This window comes from Ptychodera flava, chromosome 2, assembly GCF_041260155.1.
Source record: "Ptychodera flava strain L36383 chromosome 2, AS_Pfla_20210202, whole genome shotgun sequence".
NCBI lineage: Eukaryota > Metazoa > Hemichordata > Enteropneusta > Ptychoderidae > Ptychodera > Ptychodera flava.
In genome coordinates, this window is record NC_091929.1 from 22,962,200 (window position 1) to 22,978,819 (window position 16,620).

Consider the following 16,620-nt stretch of genomic DNA (forward strand, 5'->3'; position numbering starts at 1 on the left):
GTAAGAAACTGTGGATGAAACTATTAATTTTTGGCATACCCGAAGTCAGCCAAGTATGAACCCAGAATTAGGTTAGGTTTAGATGGACTTGAGCCAAGCAGTGAACGACAGGGATAGGGTTGGTTTTTAGCCCAGTTGGTCTACAGCCAAAGAGGTGGGGAACAAAAATAACCACTTCACCTTTTGCAAAACAAGGACGTTTAGATATCAGTTTTGACTTAATTGTTGTGTTTAGGTTTTCTGAAGTGTGTACACGTGAGGTTACAAATCAGAAGATCAACCTAGGCAAGGGTTTCTTGTCAAATTAAAGTGACTAAGTGGCCCATCTTTTGACATAGTTTTTGTCAAGTTAGTTAAACTTTACATAAAAAATATAATGAGGACAGGTTGACCAAGCTTTCCATCAGCTGTGCTGTATTACAGACTAAATACCAAAAAAATGAAATTATCTTATACCAGATGTACCGGAAATACGTGCTGGTAAGATAAAGGTACAGATTTCAAACTCAAGGAATATTAAAATCTAGAATAAAAATCGGGGGTCACCGTGCAAATTGTTGTACTGGAGAAACAAATAGCCAAAAATTTACCGAGATTTGAAATTCAAAATGGCCGCCATCCCTGTGTTAACTCTACAGAGAAAAATAAAATTTTCAATTTTCAAAAAACTAAGACTGTGAAAAGTTTTGTTCCACCAACAGCTGGTGGTATTATCAGAAAAGAATTGTGAAAGTTTCAGAGTCTGAATATCTGATCTGTCTCAGATGGGCATTCTACCTTTAATATAAGCACAAATTATTATGAGGCTGTGTAATGTCACTTGCCGTGTACATCAAATTGATCAATATTGTTTTAGGTCATGATTGATTTAAAAAAGGGGGGTGTGTATTCTATTTTCCCCAATTTGCACACAAAAAATGTAAGAAAACTCACTGTAACCATTGATAATATGACAGTACCGTACAGTTAGTGTAATTTTCAAATTGTGTTGATTGTAAGTAAAATTTGTAAAATATTGATTTAGGTAATGATTGAGTTTAGGGGTTGCATCAATTTCGTTTTGTTTTAACTTGAAGTTTGGATCAGGATTTCTATATCAAAGGCTAGGATTTGGCTTTTGATGTCAGGTATTTTTTAAAGAGGCAAGTTTTGAGTGCAAGATGGGGGGACCTAGGTCAGACAGGTGAACAATCGACCAAAGTTTTTTCATGAATGGCCAAAGCCTTCATGTGACGTTCCATTGTATTGGTAGCGGAAAAGAAGTTCAACAATGAAAGTTGGTACAGAACATGAAAATGGTAAACTGACAATGGGGATGGGTAAGGTACAACAGCAAATATAAAATTTGGATTGTAAGCCTAATAAAACTCCTCTCACTCAGATTCTTCATATACTGTATATATTGTTAAGTTTGACCCTAACATAAAATATCATATAGGGCTCAGCCCTTGGTGTTGTGACAGGGGTTAAGATTAGAAATTTTATTTTTATGGATTCATGATTAGTAAAAGTAAAGGATAAAATAGAATTAATTGTTACTTGCTACATGTATATACATTTGTACAACCTCTATGCCCAGTTTACCCTCTGATGAAAACAGTTCAAACATGTACATGATATCAGACACTGCAGGTATAGATTTTCTGTTTGAAGGGACAAAGTCGGCCATTTTTCATGAATTTTGTTTGATACAAGATACTACTTATATTGTTTGATATGTTGAAAGATACTGAATGAATGGGTGACCATGCATATATTCGACCCTGGTTTAAGACAGATTAAATGAAACCATCGCGAAAATGAATTAATGGTCATGACCATTAATTCATTTTCGCCATGGTTTCATGTATACTGAATACTATTTATACCATTTATTTATGTATACCATTTATTGTCAAAAAAAATTATTTCTCATAAAGTACTTGTCTGATAGCTTTGATATTTGGTATACCGATACAGTTTCTTACATGTATAGATGAACTAAATCTGATATATTGAAATTATGGTGAAATCTTCAATTTTTGTATTTTTTGGTCAATTTTTGCCATTTTTGGTCAAAATCTTTGTTTCTCAAAAGTTACTCATCTGATAGCTTTGATATTTGGTATACAGGTTCCTAGAGTTTATCTTAATGTAATATTTTGAAATTTTTGCAGCTAATTTTGCCATTTTTGGTCAGGTTCTCCTGAAATGAGCTATCAAGTATATCCACCTTCTTCATCAATACATGTGTCACAGAAAGTTATGCTCTACATAACACAGCAGAGCTCTGTGGACTTTTAGGTCGCTTGGTTTTTCAAAACCGCTGGTCAAACAGCTTTAATATTTTGTATACAGGTCCCTAGGATGACTTTAGTAAGGTGATTTCATACAGTCAGGAAATACTTAATTTTGTATCCATGTCTATTGTAGCTTCAAGGACTTTGGCCGTATGTTTCTCTTTTTTACTATTTTTTAGGTGTGATATTAATTATATTTTGTATCATTGACAAGGTGGATTATAATACTTACTGGCTGATAAAAGTTATACATTTTATTAATGGCATGTTATAAAATAATACTTTGCACATTTGGTATTTGTTTATTTATGACTATATAAGCACTCAAAAAAACAGGGCTGTGTCCGTGAATCTAGTCGGGTACACTTCCGGTTGCTTACATAGTATATTACAAAGCTGCACATGCGTAGTCAGTAAGCCGCGGACGCGACTAATATATTCGCCCACAGCCTCAGCATTTTTTAATAGTTTGAACTTTATTGCCTACATGTATTTATCAAGATAAATCACAATATCCTGTCCTTAAAATACCCTACTGATACCTCATTATGTAGGGCCAATTCATTGGTGCTAAATTGTATGTTTGATTAGCAGAACAGGTACATGTACAAAGGTGAGCAACCTTTTTTTGACCTCAGCATGAACTCTTATTCATGTAAAACGGACCCAGTACATGTACAATGTACATATGAGCAGTAAGGGTTAAGGCTGACATAACCTCTGATTATCAGACCATTTAACAAGTGTCAATGTGATGTATGTTGAGAGAGAGAGAGAGAGAGAGAGAGAGAGAGAGAGAGAGAGAGAGAGAGAGAGAGATATGGTGTGTATACCGTAGATGTGCAGGTTAAAACCTGTTCAACCAAGTTTGTCACTGTGTGCTGTACCTACACTCTTTTTTTGCCCTTAGAGAAATTCTTCAAAGTTAACACATTTTGACATTGGTCATTTCCAGCAGTCAGTGTACAACAGTTTATAGAGTGGTTTGCGTTGAAGCACTGACTATACGGGAACTAGACATATTGTTGTAATTGAGGAGTTGCCAACACTGTCAGGTGTACATGTAACTATGGTCCAGTGGTATTATCAGTCAATCACAAAGAAGTCAACTCTGTGAAAATTGAAACAATGTGTGGAAGGAGGGCAGATGTACCCAAAACAACATCACCAGATCCCACAAACAACGCTTGCAAATGAGACGTTCTGACATGGTCCCTCCACAAGGTGTTGTTTTGACTATGCCTGACCTCCTTCCAGACAACGTTTCAACTTTTGCAGAGTTGATTTCTTTGTTATTGACTGATATTACCGCCTAGACGATACAATGTAGTTACTTACACCTGACAATGGTGACAACTTCTCAATTCAGACAGTATGTCCAGGTCCGGTATTGCCAACGGTTCCACGCAAACCACTGTAATATGCTGTCATGGTGTCTTTTGGTGGTATAGAATCCCTTCAAGAGAAAAAAAGTGCATCATCTACCGTAGATCATGATATCTTACTTTCAATGGACAGTTTATACTTTGTCTATGGAAATTCGAGAAGTCTTGAATCCTCTAACTTTGCTGTCATATCCTTCTTGGGAGAATTAAAAGTGTAAATATATATGCATTCTGGAAATTTTATCACCGAGTTTTTCTTTGCTTGTCATCCAGTGTCCTTGTGAGCAAAGTTTGAAAGTTGAGTAGAGATATGACATTTACAAATGACCAGCCATTACAACTTTACCATGGAGAATGTCATTAAGAACTCATGAAACAAAATACACAAAGTCTTTGGACTGCGTGCATATCCCCTCTTTAAAAGGTGATTAGTTTTTTGTACTGAGCCAATAGCTGTACTCAAGGCCAATTAAGCATCCGCCCAAGCAGTGAGAATTTCACAAGTATTGAGTTTGTCTGCTTGATCACAGGGTAACATTTATGCGTCATTCTGCACTCTTGCTGGCCTGGTATGTTCTGTGAGAATATATTTGCCCAAATGAAAAATCATCCGAGTGGCTGTTAGTTCCATGTAATTACAGTCAATAAAAAATTGCTTATCACAGAACTTTAGTCAGTGTACCTAGAACATTACACTGGTAAAACGATCGGCAGACCACTCTCATTGTATGGAGATTGCTGTTTTATATACTATCATTGGACTTTGGTAATGGTTTTTAGAATAAGGTCAAAATGACCCACACCCTGACCTTGAGACAGACCATCTCATTCAACACTGTGTAGCGGATTCTAACTGAATCAATTGTTGGGACATATACATTACAAAACTCCTGGCTGTGGTTTGTGGCTTTCGCTTGGTAAGTGTAAATGGATGTATGCCGTATGTATGTATTTTCTATCAAATCATTTACTCTGGAAAGGGTTCCGTCCAGTGATATGTTATCTCAGTTTCTGTGAAACTCATGATCAGAGTTATATGTATGTTCCACATGATATCGGTACAGGATTTTTAAACCAAGCTAGCAGAGTATACAAGTAATCTAGTAATTACTGAAATATCCTACAGAAATAATTGCTGCCTGCTGTTTAGACTGCAGGGATGTTTTAGAATTTACCTAAAACGGTTGAAGATTTACTTGCAGTCGCGTTGCAACAATTTTCGTTAAGTTTGTCCGAAACTGACTTGCACGTAAAACACCACTTCTAAGTTCTACAAAGCAGGCCTTAAATTACATTGTATATCAGTTGTACACTTTTGAACTCACCAAAATATAAGGTCAAGCACACTAAAACAAAATATTATGACTTGCGTACATATATGAATGATAATTGATACAATGGGTCTGAGCAGTGTGTGAGCCCTGTTTTGAAGGGTGTTTTCATTGTGGCTTCCAGGCTCAGCCAAGCTTGAAGTCACCAATAATAATTGTTTCAATATCGTTAATTTTCAGTAATTTCAGATAAATTGTAAAACATTGAGACCGTCTAACTTGCCAGGTGCAATCATCTGTATAGTATGTATGATGCTATAATTACAGTAATGGTGTCTGCCCTTGTGGTGTAGCAACAGCATTGATTTTGTGCAGAACAATTCCTGCATCCAACCCCATCATCCAATACCTAGTATCACTAAAAACTACATCTAAGTAGGTCTAACCTTGCTGTTAATGGTTAAGTTACCCACATACATATTTAGATTTTTACATATTTGCAATTATACCAGTGGTTTGCTACAGTTGTACACTAGATGTGTTCATTTGCATAATAAAGGTCACGGTACAATGCTGGCACATTGGAAGGGCAGGTACATGACTGTAGTGACCCTATAAACATGTAGTGTGTGACACTTAAATATCAATTATGCAATACCAGGCTTAAGGTTTGGCTCCGGTGTGGACAGGAACTCACATACGTGTAGGTACATGTACATGTGGCCCATTCACCCTGTATCCTTGTACAGTGACCCAACTTTTCTACAGGAAACAATGGATTTGGCCAAACCATTGTGGTGAAAGGGTTAACATGGTACATGTATATTTATATGTGCATGTAACCAAAGAATACTATATCATGTCACTTTTATTTATTTTTCATATTCGACTTTGTAAATATGTACTGTGTTGTTCATTTATTGTATCAATGACCATGTTGTAGTGGATTATTCTAGGCCCAATGTACTTTTACAGCTATTTCACATATACATTTGTAAATTTATGGACTTTTAGACGTTTACTTTTTTACACATCCACACATTTGGCCTGGGATACCATAATCTGTCTGTTCCTAAATATAGCACCAGCTTTATACAATATGTCAGACAAAACATATGTTACACATGTGATTGTACACTAAATCTGTCTTCTCCGTGATATGAAAGGTTTGTTCATCAGCAATATGTACTTGTATGAAAAATAAATTATGGTATATGTGAACCTCATCACCTGTTCTGAGATTACAATAACGCAAAGAAACAAGTTACATCATCTTGCATTATCAGTCAGTTGTTTCAAATCTGATACTTCCGTACTTATGGTAGAAATCTGTATATGTTATAGCAGATGACAGAAAAGGTTTCTTTTTCTCTACTACACATAAGCGTACTGTACAGGCTTAGTGCTATTGCAGTTGCCCATCCCACACTGTGCCCTCAGCCTGTCACATGACCTGTTACATGCATTGCTATTGGTCCTTGGTATCACAGCTTCTGCAAACTGAAAAATATTGAATTTGATTGCACCGTTCTGTTTTATTCCTTCATACATTTATTATGCTATGTTTCTAGTCTGCAAAAAGCAAGAGTCGTACCACAAGTGGTTACATTGGTTGGAAAAAATGTGCCACTCATGAATGCATTAGAGACGCACTCAACTAGCCCCTAAAGCTTGACAGTTTTTAAAGTGAAGTTCTTTGTTTCTCTGTACATGTGTACAATTAAAGGGGCAAAAACAACTGTCTTAAGGGTTTTCTTGTTACTAGCAGAATGAAAATTATTGATAGAGTGAGTAATACTGTCACATAATTTGAACGACATCTCTAAGAAATTCATCAGCTATTTTGTTAATAAATCTGAGAAGCCATTGGTTGAGTACTGTAGTATCAATCTGTTCACCCCCAATTTCCTGTAAACAGGTCCGCAAGCAGCATTGATAACAGTGGGTTTGGACCAAACCATGGTGGTGAAAGGGTTGAAATTATCATCGATCTATTTTCTCAGCAAGTGAGCTGAAAAGGATAAAAACTTTTCTCAACTGCTTTTTCAAGCATTTTTGAAGGTGCTAACTCAGTACAAACTTTACAAATATTTTGCAATCATAAAGTTATGTAGAAAGATCGATTGGGACTGGTCTCCCGAAACAAACTCATACAACCATGTACAAAAACAGTTACTTTCTCTTGAAATGGAAGACGTTGTCAAACTGACAGGTGCCAGTACTTTTGAATTCTGTCTTCCTGTTGAATTAAAAAGAAAAAGAATCCTACTTGTAGTCCTCAGTAATTATAATGAAGGTATTCATTTTATTTCAATAGCATTTTGACTACAAGCACCACAGACTGTGAAGCAAGCTGAGATTCCACACTGTTATTGCTATCATAAAGTGAGATTTGAAGGTACTCTTCTGTACAAGCATCCATCATGGCAGAAGCCCACGCTGCCGTGGCCTTCCAGTTCACCGTCACCCATGAAGGCATTGATGTCAATGTGAACCACGAGGCTCTCCGAGCCGTCTACGAAAGCAGCAAGCGTTCTTGGAAGAAACGCTGGGCCAGATTTAGGGTATGTGCTTTGCAGTCTACACTTAATAACGTCATGACTTGTCGTTCACATCTTGTGGAAATGGCATTGATTTTCAGGATGCATACAGTAGATGCCGGCTTTAATGGTTCGTTATCCTGCAAAGTCAGTAAAATTCAGTAATGTCTATCCCAAGATATATAATATCGCCCAGCCAAGTACAGTGACATACACCAGTTTTAGGTACATTGTAAGGGACCTCAAACACTACCTGGCTTAGCACAGTACATTACATTCTTATGTACTGCAGGTGATATTTTGTCTTTACGATAGCTTTTGGCTGAATAGCACTTTCAGTAGACTTTGTAGGATTGCGGATAACAGACCTGACCGGCAAAGGGCTGAATTGCCATCATCATAATTAGCATATAATTTAAAAATATATGTAGCTGTAGTTAGAGTTCATCAATGTACGTGTATCTTTGTTGCTACGTGTATGAAGTCATCCACAATTATATCCTGTACTGCATACTTTATGTGTGTGCATGTGTGTGTGTGTGTGTTGTGTGTGTGTGTGGTCAGTATACAAGTACATGTATGTATGTAGGTACTATTAAGCTTGTGTACTATATATTGTGCATGTTTCTAAAATGTTATGTATGATAATGTACCTGTAGTCCATGCAACCTGTATACAGCCTTACATCTACATGCATAACTGTTAAATTTAGCACATTTACAACGTAAGTGAACACAGATGTACATGATCGCATACACCGTACCCACACCATACCTACACCATACATACAGTGTTTAATATATTTATGATATCATAAGTTTCATTTGCATCAGGTCACCTGTGGTATGTTATTTCCAGGCAAAATTTTTTTCTTGTTTTTCTGAGTGTGATTTTTTTTCGTTTTTTTCTCAGAATCATCTTGTGACTACTACATACCCAGCAAGTCCTGCAAGCTGGCTGGCTGTGGTTACGGCAATCACTGCTTCCCTGTTGGCAAAGATGGACCCTTCATGTGGCATCATTGGAAGAATCGGGCACCATCTACCACAGTAAGTATCTATGCACATGAGAGAGTCCCATGTTATTGCACGTAGGTCTGAGGCAGTGTAGTGGTGTCTGTTTATCTATGTTATAAGCTACAACTTTGCAGATACATTTTACGTTTGGTAATTTCTCAATTGCATTGGAAGTCACAGTGTATGGTGCCACAGTCAAAACCACTCAGCTACATCCACCGTTTTGTTTTGTATGTCCAGTTAAAGTTCTTATCCTACTCACCAAAATATGTTGAAACACCTACTATGTGTAGCTTGTCAAGACGGCGTCTCTACGTGTAAAATGTACTGTTATTGTTTACGTTTGAATTCTAGTTCTAACTAGAATTCACATGTCAACAATAACAATGCTTTTTATACAGGTACAGGCTAAGTTGACAAGCTGAAATCTGTATTTCAACATTATTCCAGGAGTAGAAAAAATTTTTAGTCGATATTAAAAACGAAAATGGTGAAAAAAATCATCAACAGATACAGCTACTGGCCAAGTACTGGTTCTTTTATGAACCAGATAAATTATTTGTCGTACAATTTTGGTGTAACCCTCACAGTTTCATATGACCTAGATTGGCACATTTGTAAGGAAAAAGACGATTCAAAGATTTTAAAAGAGAGGGAAAATGTAAACCTTGTTTGAACTTTCATGACAAGCTTTGCTTTTTTACTTGATTTTTAATACGTTTCACCATCTGACTTTGTTGTATTCGCAAGTCAAAGAATTATAATAATTTGCCATAGAGGGCAGTTACCCCATCAGGTCAAATAATGGTACACTTACGTTGTGTTGTGTATTGATTTTACTTCCCCATACTTCACTTATCTACTTCTATTTTCACTTCAGTGTTTGATAACAGGTCTCTGTTATCGGTAATGTACGATCCTAAAATAACCTAATCTTTAGATATTATGTATAAAAAAAACAACAAAAAGAATTTTTTCCTCATCACATCGACAAATAAATTCTTGTCTGGACTGAAATTTAATTGCCCACAATGATGTTGGTATTTTAACATGCATACAGGTACACTGGGCTGCCAAAAAGACTGAAAATTGTAAAATGTTTCATATGTGACAGCTAATGGAGCTTGAGTTTGTCATTTCTCTTCTCATCCCAGGGGTTACTTCGATGCGCCTGCAGATACCTATGTGGCTGCAATTATCTTCTCCACCTTGCTATGGCTCTCCATCATCTTTGTCCTGAGACTGACATTGAAGAACATTCTGTACTACCATGCTTGGATCTATGAACCTAGAGGGAAGATGTCAATCAAGAGCAAGCTGCAGACAGTGAGTGCAAGATTTTTGATTTTGAGTGCTGTAATTTTTCCCGCCAAAATTTTATCGCAACATTTTACTGATTTTTATGAATTTTTCTGAAATTTTTTTGATAGTTTTTGACCAAATGTACATCACATTTCATTGGCTTCACTTTGTTATCAAAATTTTGGCAAAACTCTGGAAAAGATTGACTGAGATACATTTTATAGCAGCAACAAAATTTACTTTGGCGCTCAAAGGCTCAAACTGTACCTTGACTGTTTTTATTAATTTGTGAAAAATATTTCTTTACCTCCTTTTTTGCCATAGTTGACCTTGTGAACTTTGACCTTCTAGTGACCTGTGAATCATGTTTTTATCCTCCAATAGCGTGCAAAAGATTAATTCTATGTGGTATTGTTTTACTAACATTGATAGCAGATCTCTTTAGAATGTAGAGTTAGTGATAAAATCAACCATTTATCACTTCTTCTTATTCTTCCCCAAATCTCTAATATGAATTTTTTCTAGTCCAGACCAGAATTCACTTGTCAACAATATCAATGCAGTCTACACATGTACATACTGAGTTGACAAGCTGAATACTGTGTAACTCAACATGCTTTTGGGAGTAGAACAAGAAATTATTATTGTCATTAAAAACAAAAATAGTGAAACAAAATCAAATATTCGCGTTGCTGGCCCTTTAGATAATTTAAGTAATAACACTGTTGTTAATGTTTAGAATCTCACACCAGTTCTTTCAAGAAAATCAAAATATCCCTCCCTAAGATAATACTTGACAAGTTTGGCTGTTTTGTAAAAAAATCAAGCCAGTGTAAATTGATGAATGTCATACAACTTTACAAATTATCATAAATTGAGTTTTGTTGGTTTTGACTTGCAAGTTGTGGAATATTTACCTTATTTCACTCCCATCTATGTGTTTACCTGTCTGTAATGTCATAGCAAAGTGAAATTGAAGATGGGCTACTGTATTGAAAGTTTGGGATTAACCAACAGTATATGCTTGTCAACTAGCGTGTAACAATCCTACAATCAATTTCATGGCACTCAAAGATTGACAACTTTCCGACTAAACAATAATGATCTGAAAAAAAAATTGAAGCCTGCACTTATTAACCCTCTCACCACCATGGTTTAGCCCAACCCCATTGGTCTTAATGGTGAGGATGGACCTGTTGACAGGAAATGGGGTTGAAAAGGTAATGTTGTACCCGTACACTTCCATGGTTTAGCTCAACCCTATTGTTCTCAGTGTGAGGGTGGACCTAATAACAGGAAAAGTGGGTTGAGAAGGTTGATGTTGTACCCTCTCACCACTATGGTTTAGCCCAACCCCATTGTTCTTAGTGTGAGGATGGACCTGTTGACAAGAAAATTGGGTTGAGAAGGTTAATGGTGTGTTTTCCTTGACAGGGTATGTTAGCACTGCTGTGTTCCAAGACACCAATGTTATACAGCTACCAGAGTGCATTGCCTAATCTACCGTTACCAAAATTAAAGGATACCATGAAAAGGGTAAGTCCTGTACAATATTGCCTATTTATCAAAAATATATTTATTTATCATTTTGTGTCATTATTTAATGGAAAGTTATCATGCTGTGTGTGGAAAAGAATTTTTTTCAAAGAAGTTTTCTTGCATGTTAAAATTGTATACTTACTCAGAAAAAAATGGCTTGTTCTTGAAACTTACACACTCTGCATAAGCAACCCCAGTGTTTACCAAATATTTGTCTGACCACTCATTACAGTTGGGAGAAACCATATTTTAGCAATCATAGGGGTGGTTGTGTACTATGTCATTTTTCCCCCCAGTACTTGAAATCTGTTAAAGGGGCCTCATAAATGATGAGCAGTATGAGAGAATGGAGGGCCTGTGTTTACTAAGTATTGGTCTGACCACACATTACAGTTGTTGGGAGAAACCAACTTTCAGCAATCATAGGGGAGGCCATTTACTGTGTCATATTTTTTCCCCAGTACTTGAGATCTGTGAGGGGCCTCATGGATGATGGGCAGTATAAGAGAATGGAGGGCCTTGTTTCAGAGTTCCAGAATGGAATTGGTGTCAAACTCCAGAGGTACCTGTATCTGAAGTGGCTGACATCTTCAAACTATGTCAGTGACTGGTGGGAGGAATATGTCTACCTGCGAGGGCGCTCTCCAATCATGGTGAACAGCAATTTTTACGGCGTGGTAAGAGTTCCCATCTCTTTGCTGATTTTCTTTGTTCTGAATATTGCAAATAATTTCAAAAAACTCTGCTGTGTCATCCTTGTTCTCTAAATGACAGGCAGTGTTTGGCAATTGCAGTGTGAAGGTGCAGCCTACATGTAGTAGCAAAGTTCGTTTCTGGGACTCCAAATCTCTTTACAAGTATCTACCAGGGTATATCAATACAGTGTTTATAATTTTATACAGAATAAAAGAATGTTACTATACATATTTACTATGCCCATATTGTGTAATTGTGTTCCCACAACTCACAGAGAAAAAAGTACAAAATTGTTGAGAAACTCAAATTCAACAATGTCAAAGTTATTGGTGACATTCAAAACAAAACCGGTGAAAAAATTATCAAAAGTTAGCACTACTGGCCCTTTAAGTTGTAAAAGTTCAAAGGTCATTCAACCCCTTTCACTGTGTCTTGTCTTTTCTTCCCAGGATGCAATTTTCTCCAAACCAACTCACATCCAGGCAGCCAGAGCTGGCAATGTTGTCTACACTATGCTGCGTTTCCGACAGATGTTGGACCGTCAACAAATCAAACCTGTAAGATATTTTCAAAACACTCTTCTTCTCTTGATATTTAAGGTAGAATGTGCCTCGGGGACAGATATTCTGACTCCGAAAATTTTACAATTCTTTTTGATCTACCACTTGTTGGGACTCATTTGAAAGTGCATGGAGGAAGAAAAATTTTCACCATCTTGGTTTTTGAACAGAAAGTTTTTTCAATAACACTGATTGCAAATGACGTCACTGTTCTCTCTCATTAATATGCATAAATAAATATTTTCCGCATGAACGATGAAAATAAAACCTGCGAGTGTTAGAATGGCTATTTACCGTCACACTTATATAGGTATGAAACGATGACGGAGACTACAAGCCGCAACAACAGCCGTGCATACAACAACAAAATTTCAGCGTATTTGTCTGAAAGTCTTGCGCGTGCAGCTATATTTAGTAACAAACCCGAAATCGCGATCAACGCTATTTGTTGGCACGTAAAAAGGACATTAGTTGTACGCTGTAACTTTGGATGATGTTATTTTCGTTCATGTTGAAGAAGACAAGTACATGTATGTATTTTTCTCCTGGACCCTAATGTGTTTCAAATACCCAATATGAGCCTTGCCGATCCAGTATGAACAATAGGCAGTTTTATTGTTTACAAATGAATTTCAATTGAAACAAAATTTTTTTTAATTCAGTCAACTGTAACATTTGAAAATAAACACAAGTTGAAGTCTTTAACATAGATTTGTGAGCATTACAGGAAACTATTTTACAAGAAGGAAAGAAATGACATTGATACATCAAAAGTTACAGCAAACTGAGCTCGAGAGGTGATGAGTCAGCAATTCTAGATATGTCCAATCTTCTCTAACCCTTTGAGTGCTGTAATTTTTCCCACCATAATTTAAATGCAACATTTTGCCAATTTTTATGAACTTTTGTGAAATTATTTTGATAATTTTGGACCAAATGAACATCACATTTCATTTGCTACAGTGTTTTATCAAAATTTTGGCAAAATTTGAAAAAATTTGACCGAGGTATATTTTATAAAGGTGACCAAATTGACTTTGGCACTCAGAAGGTTAATAGCAGTGATATTACATTTACTGGTAATACAGTGGTATGCTGTGATTACAGTTTTAGGACATCAGCTTTCCTATAGTCCTCATGAAGTGACCTTTTACCCCACTGATTTAAGGCAGCTCCAATGGAGATTGTGGTGTGAATTTTTACATCCTTCATGATCCTATATGTAGCAATCTCCATGCACTGTAAGAAAACTTGAGAAAGGGCATTTTTCGTTTGATATTCATTCTTTTTGTGTTTTTTTGTATTTTGTCAGCTTACCTTGAATAAGTTTGTTCCACTGTGTTCCTGGCAATATGAGCGTACATTCAACACGACGCGAATCCCCGGCCTCGAGACAGACAAGCTTGTACACCACAAGACAAGCAAGCATATCGTCGTCTATCACCAAGGCCGCTACTTCAAAGTGCAAATCCAACATCAGGACAGTAACCAGTTGTTGAAGCCTTGTGAACTTGAAAAGTACGTACGTGTGTGCGGACAACATGTTTACAGAGAATTGGGACAAACAGTTTAACAATTAATCCACATGTTTTAGCAACATAAGAGATTTTTGTAGTGTAAATAACGTACATGTATATTTGATTTCTTACTATAGTAAATCCCTGATTAAGGTAGAATGTGCCTCGGGCACATATATTCGGACTCTCTCAGTTTTCCAATTCTTTTCTGTTCTACCACTTGTCGGGGGTCATTTGAAAGCTCTTGGAGAGAGAAAAATTTTCACTGTCTTGGTTTTTCGAAAATGAAAAATAAAATTTTTCCCTATAGTGTTAAAGCACAAATTGAACGTTGACAGAAAATCACCCCCACACAGCACATCCTATACAAGAAGTCATTTCACAACTACCCCATGACCATACATTCATGTATTCCTTAGTGGTATGAAGGATTCAAATTCATAATTTTCTTTGTGGAGAAATTCTACTTTTGTTTGAAAATGAGCTACAACGGCAAAAACACAACAATCAGTGGAAATGGTCAGCTGTCACACTTGTCAGCCAAACTTCACACTGATGAAAACACTAGGACATAAAGGACATGGACGTAAGTGGGTGGGAGTTATTGAAGTGGCTGACTGACTTGTCCATATAAGTCTCTTTTCAATCTTCAACCTCTGATCTGTTGTATTTCCTCAACAGGCAATTTCAGAAGATAATAGATGATGAGTCTGCACCACTCAATGGAGAAGAGAAGATAGCAGCTTTGACGGCAGGAGATAGGTACAGTAATTGTCAATCTGGCCCCATGTGACCAGGAATTTATTTCCCATAGGTCACCACAGAAGCATCAAGCTAAATTTTCCTACTTTAATTTCAGTAGTACAAATCCACTGGACAGGTAGTAGATCACTGTCAACTTGAATTTTTCATGTCCACAAGTCCACTTCAGTTTTGAGTTAGTGATGAAAGTAGCGCCCCAGTGGTGTTTTTGCAGAAATTCATGCCCGTTGCTATGACTTTTCATGGGCCTTATAACTGTCTATATTACCACAGAATGTTACCGCCATCTTTCACTACAGTCTGCCTTTTGATTTAAGTGGACAATAATCTTTGCAAAAATATTTCAAATCCAAGCTCAAACCAAACAGACATAAATACAGGTATCAAAACTCAGAGGCCCGCACTACTTCTCACCCCAGATTTTTATTTGTGATTTGTGTTATGTATATAAATACCAAAAAGAGCTTATATTTTTTGATTTGGTAAGAGAATGGTTTGAAGTTTCATTAAGGAAAGTTTGAGCAAAAGTTTAAGTGTTTCAGGCGTGTCCTACCCTAACAAAACCACTGAGTGAATTGAAAAAGAAATAAGGAAATTTGGTGATGAAATACGAGCAAAAAGCTTTTTTGAAGCCAGTCTCAACAGTTGTACTAACTGACAAGGTTTGTAGTTCAAGAACCAGTACATGGCATACCTAATTATATCAAACTGGGTAAAAGGACATAAATCCTGTGCCATTCATACTAATGTTTACTTGCTTACAATCAAATCCAATATGGGCATCAGTCACAGACAGATCTTTGGCACCATTTTTTTCTTTTTCATGTGCATCGTATAGACTTAAATGTACCGTAAAATTCCCAATTGAGGCCGCACCTCTAATTGAAGCCGCACCCTGACTTTGAAACATTGTCTTGGTTCATTGTTTGCCCATTTTGGGTTTTTGAATTGTACCATTATAGAAGCCGCACCCCTTCTCTGAGCCCATCATGAAACAATGCATGCTGAAAATCACACCAGCTGGCTTGTGTCGTGTCATTGACTTGTGCTAATGATTGACAGGTGTCTTTCTTACAGAAAAAATACCCAATAAAAAGTTCCTTTTTAACACTACTACCATTATGCATTTTGTAATTGATAGTAACAAAAGTACAAACAATGCCCCATGTATCGGCACGTTTGTGTGTATGTTTGAACACGGCCTAAGTTTTTGTCAGTGTGGTAAACACCGCCATAGTCAATTACCTGATGCAACAATTTTGAAGCAACGGTGTTTGTGTACAAGTTAAAATAGTTGAGAGATTGAGATACCATGTTTCAAATACGTAGTTTTCATTCAATACCCACGTACCCTTACCGATGCCTGACGTACAACACCACCACCTGCATCATATTGACATAATGAACTGCCTATACTGTACTGCTGAATGACTATGGTGGGTGCATATAAACTTGTACACGTTCCGTTTTGATCATGAGAAAATAAAATTTGACCACAAAACAGTTCACAAAAAACATGCCAGTAAAGTTACCAAAGGTCATTCACTTGCCTTTATTGCACTATCCGAGTATGAGCCACCGGTTCGGCAAAACAAGACAGCTGTAAATGAAGGGGACCCACGCTGCATGGACGCTTAATTTATGCTAATTTTATGCACGATTTTTTTCAACACCATTTGATCTTCTATCGCTTTCAAAATCGACTTGCACGTCCAAAGAAATTGATTGTACAATCTCTGAATACAGAAGCGAC

At 36.8% G+C, this 16,620-nt stretch overlaps 1 protein-coding gene across 1 annotated transcript in view; it reads left to right on the forward strand.

The window, feature by feature from the left end:
* LOC139117232 (carnitine O-palmitoyltransferase 1, liver isoform-like) overlaps positions 1-16,620 on the forward strand; it is a 58,698-nt gene that overhangs the window by 11,132 nt on the left and 30,946 nt on the right. The window contains exons 2-9 of the mRNA XM_070680180.1: positions 7,253-7,499; positions 8,388-8,524; positions 9,646-9,817; positions 11,228-11,329; positions 11,794-12,009; positions 12,478-12,585; positions 13,901-14,106; positions 14,787-14,867. Coding sequence (XP_070536281.1) covers positions 7,359-7,499; positions 8,388-8,524; positions 9,646-9,817; positions 11,228-11,329; positions 11,794-12,009; positions 12,478-12,585; positions 13,901-14,106; positions 14,787-14,867 — 1,163 coding nt within the window. The 5' untranslated portion in view covers positions 7,253-7,358. The remainder of the gene's footprint in view (positions 1-7,252; positions 7,500-8,387; positions 8,525-9,645; positions 9,818-11,227; positions 11,330-11,793; positions 12,010-12,477; positions 12,586-13,900; positions 14,107-14,786; positions 14,868-16,620) is intronic.